This window comes from Passer montanus, unplaced genomic scaffold, assembly GCF_014805655.1.
Source record: "Passer montanus isolate IOZ18808 unplaced genomic scaffold, ASM1480565v1 scaffold10, whole genome shotgun sequence".
Classification (NCBI taxonomy): domain Eukaryota; kingdom Metazoa; phylum Chordata; class Aves; order Passeriformes; family Passeridae; genus Passer; species Passer montanus.
In genome coordinates this window covers 24,897,320-24,904,805 of record NW_024356505.1, presented here as the reverse complement: position 1 = coordinate 24,904,805, position 7,486 = coordinate 24,897,320, and the positions used below count along the sequence as shown (strand labels likewise).

At 36.6% G+C, this 7,486-nt stretch overlaps 1 protein-coding gene across 2 annotated transcripts in view; it reads left to right on the top strand.

Moving 5' to 3' along the window:
• Positions 1 to 342: 342 nt before the first annotated feature.
• The window catches only part of NSUN6 (NOP2/Sun RNA methyltransferase 6), a 23,335-nt gene continuing 16,191 nt past the window's right edge, over positions 343 to 7,486 (top strand). Inside the window, exons 1-5 of one of the 2 annotated variants that reach the window (XM_039706195.1) lie at positions 343 to 356; positions 2,421 to 2,514; positions 3,200 to 3,355; positions 5,008 to 5,087; positions 5,796 to 5,905. In XM_039706195.1, coding sequence (XP_039562129.1) covers positions 2,440 to 2,514; positions 3,200 to 3,355; positions 5,008 to 5,087; positions 5,796 to 5,905 — 421 coding nt within the window. In that variant the 5' untranslated portion in view covers positions 343 to 356; positions 2,421 to 2,439. Of the gene's footprint in view, positions 357 to 2,281; positions 2,515 to 3,199; positions 3,356 to 5,007; positions 5,088 to 5,795; positions 5,906 to 7,486 lie in introns of those variants that run through there. The other variant, XM_039706186.1, reaches the window with a different exon arrangement.

Here is a 7,486-nt window from a genome sequence, read left to right as displayed (position 1 = left end):
TGTTACTTTAATCCACTCGGCAGAATTTCAGAAAAACAAACAAACAACAAAAAAAAAATTAAATAATGAAGGGATGTCAGCAACGTCTATACTAGGTGCAGAAGCGGTGGGAGTACGAAACCTGTTACTTTAATCCACTCGGCAGAATTTCAGAAAACCAAAAAAAAAAAATAAAATAAAATTAAATAATGAAGGGATGTCAGCAATGTCTATATCCGCTAAGCTCGGGCGCCCCGCGGGCTCTGCTGCGCTGGGAGCACGGGGGCCGCGCCGCGGCGTGCCCGGCTCCCATGGCGACACTGGCGGGCGGCACTTCCTGCCGCCGCCCGGAGGAGGCGGGCCCGGCTGCGCTGGCGGTAGGTGTGTGTGTGTGTGTCGGGCGGGGGGTCCGGGTCTGCGGGCGGGCTGAGCGCCCTCCGGCCCGGTCCGGCACCTGCGTGCTCCGCCCTTCTCGTTCAGGCCCGGTCCGGACGCGGGCCCATGTGTGCCTCGGGGTCCGTCGGGGCTGAGGCGGTGGTGGCGCGTCCCGCTGGGGTGCGGCCGCCTCCCGGGTACCTCTGGGCTCAGGCGCAGGGTCTCGGGGGACTGGGAAGAGCTGCGCGTCCCGTTGCTCCCCGCTCGCTGATTTTTCAGTAATGGGCGGGCGAGGGAATAAAGGAGGGAGCCCCGTGTTCCGCTCCCTGCGACAGTGACCGCACTGTCGTTTTCCTCGTGTGGCAAAGGGTGGGCAGGGAGGTTTGAAAGTGTAGCTCGGCATCTCTGGTGCTGGCTGCGTGTGACTGCTGGTAGCGTTCATGTGCCTAGCTGGATCAAAGCCCTGGTTCGGCGTCGCGTTCCCCGCTGCAGTTCCCCACAGAGGCACATGAAAAGCAGTGAAAAAAAGAAGTAAAAATCTTTTCTTCTAAAGTCTGTCATACCTTTTCTGGGGCAACGTGTACGGCATAGGAGAGCTGGAGAAAAAAAAAAAAAAACCCAACAAAAATTCTCAGGTACTAAGAGCCTGCCTCCTGCTGAGCGTTTGAAGTGTGACTTGCACTTGGCAGGAGGGGCAGCAGGCAGTGTCCCCCATCAGCCGGGCTTCCTGCTCTATCCGAACTTAAAACAGCTGTCCTGTCCCTTCTCAGCTGTGTTCCCCAGCCTCAACATTGCCTTCGTAATGTAAATATTGAAGTCACCCACAGGGCTTATAAACACCACATTTCTACCAGTTTTGAAATGTCTGCTTAGTTATTTTCAGGATTCCAATTATTTAAAAAAATTTGGAATGTGTGGGATTTTTTTAAAAGCTACTTTATTATGCTGCTGAAGAAAAGCCTTTTGAAATGTGGGCCATATGGGGGTCTTTTTGTGGTTTTTTTGTTTGTTTTTGGAATGTAGGCTTTCTAGGACAAGAGGCACATGGTATGTCACATTTTCTGAAATGTTAAATCTTTGGTGATTTAACATTTGATGTTAAAGCTTTGGTGATTTCAGTTGTATCAACTGTTAGATTGTAGTGCTATTGTACTACTATTAGTTTTCCTGGCAATAGCAGGGGAAATTCTTGGCATTTTGTTAGCCTGTAAAAAGAAGTTAATTCAATTACAGTTTCTTTCTTTCAATGGCTGCTAATGTTGCCAAATAAGGCTTTGAAATTCCTACTCGTGAAACTTTGCCTTTGTCTGGTCTCAAAAGTCTACATAAGGTCACATTCTTTTATCATTAAAATTTGAATTGAATCAGAAATACTAAAAATAAAAAAATATTCTTGAGGGGTTTTGTATGATAGAAGTGACTAATAATCTCTTATTTAAATAAAATGAATTATTTTGAAACATTCTGATCTCTCTAAGTATATTTAGCACAATGAAAATGTATTTTAATAGTAAAAATTCCTTATTATGAATGGAATAAATCTAGAGTGTTGTTCTCTCTTTCCTTCCATTTAAGTTGTTGTAAGCAAATCTGAATTTTTAGATACTCATTTCAGACTGAAATGTATATAATTTGTCAAAATTTTTGAGGGGTGGACAGATACCATTTAGGAAGATAACTGTATTTTATTACCTACAGAGAAAAATGTTAAAGAGCAAAATCTCTATCAGAACTGAGCTACAATAAGATTTTATAGCTGGGCTTTTCAAGAGGAATTAAAGCTACATCTTGAAATTTCCTGTACCTTTTATCAATGTATTTTTTTCACCAGATAGCTTGAAGATTTATTTTAAGGATCAGTAGAATTTTTGTAATTGAGAGTAATGTTAGAGTCATATCCTGACCAGTATTTGGAGATTTGAGTGCAATAAAATTGCATTATTAAAATAGGAAGAATCAGAACCAACAGCTTAGTTTGTGGGCACATGTTATGTTAAATTTCTAAACTTAGAGAATATGATAATCATGAAGAAAATACTTTGCTTGTTTCCGTTCCTTGCCAGCAGATTTAAAAAGTAAAAGAAGATGTCCTGCTTCCCTAAAATTGTTTTCCAATATGAAGTTCAAGAATATCTCGCCAAAGTGTTCAGAAATAATGAGGTATGTGACATAGTTACCCCTAACCATCACAAAATAATTTTTTTAATATAACTTTAATACCTTACAATAAAATATTATCTTCACATTAAACACAGACTTTTTAATATAAAATTATTATTTCTGCCCATTGGCTCAAAGTAGCATACAAATATTTACATTAAATTGAGTATAAATCAGAATTTAGTTTTGGATCCCACTGAGGAGTGGATCATAGATAATTAAGCACATATTCACCACACGATATTGACAAGAAATACTCCCCTTACCCCAGGGTAATACTGCAGACATTAATTCCTGATGCCAAGGATAAAAAAATGGCTTTTTAATGTACAGGTTTATCAGTATGAAAGTTGCTGATTCATAGGTTGGAATTTAGTTTTCCATTTCTTTAGGGCTGGTCTATGCGCAGCAGCAGACAGCTCTCTAGCAGTTGCTTTGATACTTGCTGCAAACTGTTTGCAGTGATTTTGCTGATACAGCTGTTTTTGCAATAAGTATTTTTTCAGGAAATTTATGAGGCTTCCAGTGGAATTAGGCTTCCAGACATAGACATTTGTCACTATTTCACACCACACAAACATATCCCTCAATTTCTATGGAATGTTTATTCAGTGGGGTTCTTTTACATTGAACAAGAGGCTTCTGAGTGAATCTCCTGATATAAAATCTCTTCTTTCACTTTCAGCTTATCACTGCTTTAGGTGCACAGGAGGCAGAGAAAAAATACCAATCTCTGTTAAGTCATCTATCTCATCCACCAGCTTTTACAACTGTAAGAGTAAATACCCACTTGGCCTCAGTGAAACATGTGAAAAAATTGCTGTTTGAAGAGATCCAGAAGGTTTGTGCAATTTCTTTGTTACAGCAAAAACAGCAGGGTATTTCATCTTTCATCTGAACACGAGACCTTTTCATTACTGAAAACTATACCTTACCTCAATGCATCCAGTGGTATTAACATCATACAATCACACTGATTTCCTGCCAGCATTAACCATTAAATGAAAATTTATTGTGTACCAGTATCCCTCATGTCATCCCTCCAAGAAAAGCTGTAACAGAGGGAAAAGACATCCAACTCTTTTTTTGTATGGCAGATCTAAATCCTTGATAGGATTGATAGGATTTGCTGTGGTAAATAATATAAAGATGTCATGAGTTGGTAAGAGAAGATGACAGACAAGAAGTGCACCTCAGTGTGCTATCTTCAGCATGCTTAGAAGTTCTGTTTAAGACTGAAGGAGAATGCCTGTATATCCAGATATCATTGGTGAAACTCTTCAGGAAAGTGGGAAAATTGGTATGTTTTGGAAATTGGAGCCACGGTGATGCTTTGGAGCCACTGTATTTATCTAAACCTGTTTTTAATCCTTATATAATTTTCTAGATTTTTACTTAATTAAACATTTATTTATCTGGTAATACATAAACACTTATGTTTAAGAAATGTATTATTTTGAAATTGTGTTCTAGAACTTTGTCTAAAAAAGATCTGGTTCTTTAAGTAAATTATTAATGCTAGTGGGTGTACAGGGAGCTTTTGCATGACAGGAGCCAAGACATTTCTGTGATGCAGAAGGAGTTGACAGTGTTCTGCTGGCTGGGATGGTAATGTGTTTTGCTAATTTTAGTTTGATTGTGGAAGTCTGGAAATGGATTTTGCAGGGTTATATTTTGTTTCAAGGGAAAAGGCTTTGCTGAAAACTGACTTAAGACCAGCTTTTCAAAAACTTCTTGTATTTTTAAATGTGATTACATGATAGAAAAGGAAAGCACATAACATTTTTGAACAGAGGTATCATCATAGATTGTTTCCTTTGTTAAGAGAAAATACTTACTTATTTGATGGAAGCTGATTTATGGTTTTACATGGTTTATGGTTATATTTTAGAAGGCTCAGATGAGAAGACATAATATTGTTTAAATCCTGGAATCTTTATAAAATGGCAATTTTTTTATTCAGCTAAATACATAACTCAGCTAACAGTGCCCAAACTTGGACTGACAAGAAGAATGAAAAGTATTGCAAGCATGGCCTATTAAGTAAGACAAACAATTTATGAGTGGAGTTAAACAGTGGCTTATCACAATAACATTTGAGAGTTAACACAGAATACACCCGAGCTTCTAAGGTGGTGTCACTGTGTGTTCTGACAACAACTCAACCTTGTTCCAGAAGAAAGCAAAAACCAGTGATATGGTTATGAGTGTCAGAACACTCTCCCACTCCCTGAAGTAATTTCTCAGTCAATCTCTTTGTGGTCTTGTTATTTCTGAATTTGTTGAATGTTCAGTCTTTTGCACCAGTACATTTAATATATAATGCCCCCTTGCACACTATTTCCCAGGTGCTTTTAACTGTTTTCACTGCTTTTGTGTTTTGTGCTCTACACCTAGAAATTATGAATGGAAAAATGGGTTTCAGTTTAATTAAGTATGTAGATATTAAGTTTATTACTAGTGCTTACTAATTATATTTTTTTTATGAAACAGCAATTTAAAGGACTATGCGTTCCAGTTCTTGAGCACCCAAAACTTCAGGACATTTTACTAATTCCTGTCATTGGACCCAGGTTTGAAATTTTCAGTCTTTAGCCTTAAAATTTTTTTACAGATTTCTTGTTAAACAGTTATTATAACTAACTCACTATAACTGAGGCACAACTTCATTTGTTTTATGACCTGGTGGACAGTCCATACACTAACCAGGTCAGAGTTTTAGTCCTAAAAAATGAAAGAAAACATAGAGTTCTCTCCTTATTTATAAGACTAATGTTTTATGGGGGAAAAAATTACATGTATGCATCCTCCCTGGAAAGCCAGGTAGGTGGCAGATAGAAGAGCCAAACTTTTGTGGTGGAATATAGAGGCTATGGATAAGTACAGCCTGGGTTTTCTTCCGCTGGAAGAAATCAAGTTGGAATCAAGAGTTCCTCAGCAGTTGTTAAACACAAAGTCACTTCACAATCATCTGACACAGGGAGGAATAGAGGACTATTTCTCCATCCCAGTATAATTTATTTGTATTCCTGTGTCAGGTTCATAGTAGTGACAGAATGTACCAGAATCTGCATTATTTTGAGGATTGGTTTTCTTCCTTACACTTTCCTTTGATGCCTCCAGAATTAAAAGAAATATTTTAAATGTAATACATGATAGTTACTTTTTCTCTGTTATATCTGATAAAATCCATATTTGTGAACTAGAGTTTACTTGGGGAGTATTTGGCTTTTTTTTCAGTATACTTTTATTTTTCACTCAACTGCATTTTGTATTTCTAGGCGAGATTTAAACAAGCATGCATCTGAAGTCATAGTTGGAGCCCAGTGTGGATATGCAGTACTTCGAGGAGCACATGTTTATGTCCCTGGAATTGTGTCTACCTCAAGATGTAAGAGTTCTCTAAATACACCCAATTATGTTGTAAAGATGGCAGAAAAAGTGTCACCCTTGAATAATAGATAAATGAATAGTGACACAAAATTGTTTTCTGTTCTCAACTGAAATTAATTTTATGGTTGTGGTGTATGTTGATGAGACTTCTAAAAGTTTTTCTGGCTTTGTTTCTTTTATATTTTCACTATTTTTCATTTTACTTAGAGTAAGTTATATGTAATTATTTTTCACTGGCCTGGCCTGTTTTAAGTTCCTTTTTCCTTATAATTCGTGGCTGAAGTATTAGTTCTCAAGGATTTCAATTTCATTTTTTTAATTTCAAAATATTTTAAAGCAAATTTTCAAAGTAAAACCTGTTTTTTTAGAAGTCTTTTTTACTACTAAATACTATAACTTTTAATAAGGATATTAAGTTGAATAAACTTACAAAAGTTGGTTGCTTAAAAAAAAAGGGATACCACATCTGGGTGGTGACTAGGTGTGTCTTGATTATTTAATAGATACAGATTTTTTGTTTCTTCACTCAGTCATAGAGCCACTTACCCTGATTTAAGTTACAAATCAAAAAAACCAGATTTTTTTTTTCCTAATCCATTGGCAATTCATTTGTTTATATAAGAGAGATGTAGTAAAAATCTTTTTTTCATTGATGAGAAGAAATTTATGTCAGTTTTTATGTCAAATTCTTAAGAAATGGAAATTATGCATCAATGCCTGAGACAAGAGGAAAAAAATCTACATATGCATGCTTTTTGTTCAGCAACCTATTTTTATTCTTTAAATGTCAAATTAACTTTATGTAAAACCAGTATAATTTTGGATGATTCACCTTATTAGTCTATTGTGATGAGATCTAGTGATCATCTTGATTCGTATTATTAAACAAAATGAGTCAGAAAAGCATTTATCAAGTCACTTCATTTCCTTTCAGGAAAAAACCTTCAAGAAGTTTTAAGCATGTGCTTAAATCCAGTTCACTGAACAGGAATGTTTTTCAGTCTAGGGTTTGATAATGAAATAAATATATTGGCATAGCCGTTGTTAGAACTGTTTATTTAGACAACCCCATAAATATTCAAATCCTTTGAGTCAGCTAGTGATTTATCATAATTGCCACATGTAATTATGCATGTAATATCAATTCAAAGAAAATAAAGATACTATAAAACTTATGGAACACTTCAGGGGAATTGCAGATAAGAAAATAAAATAAAAGGGCACACTACCCACTTGATGCCAAATATAATAAAGCTGTATTAAGCACAGATGGTCTAACTAGGCAAAAAAATAGTCCAGCAAGAACATGTATTTGATCACTGAACTTGCAATCCAAATGAGGGTAAACTAATGATCAGGGGGCTTTGAGTTTAATTTAACTAATCAAACTCCAACCTTTATGTTTATGGAATGCTGCTATAATCTACAGAAAACTTTAGAACCCTATGTGGGACTATTGTGTTTGAAAGGATGATTGTCAGCAGAGAGTGAAATAAAATAATTTATGTTTGAATACTGCAAAAGACATTGACAGATATGGAAGAGTTAAATTGCTGCAGGTTTTTGTTCACTGAAGTTT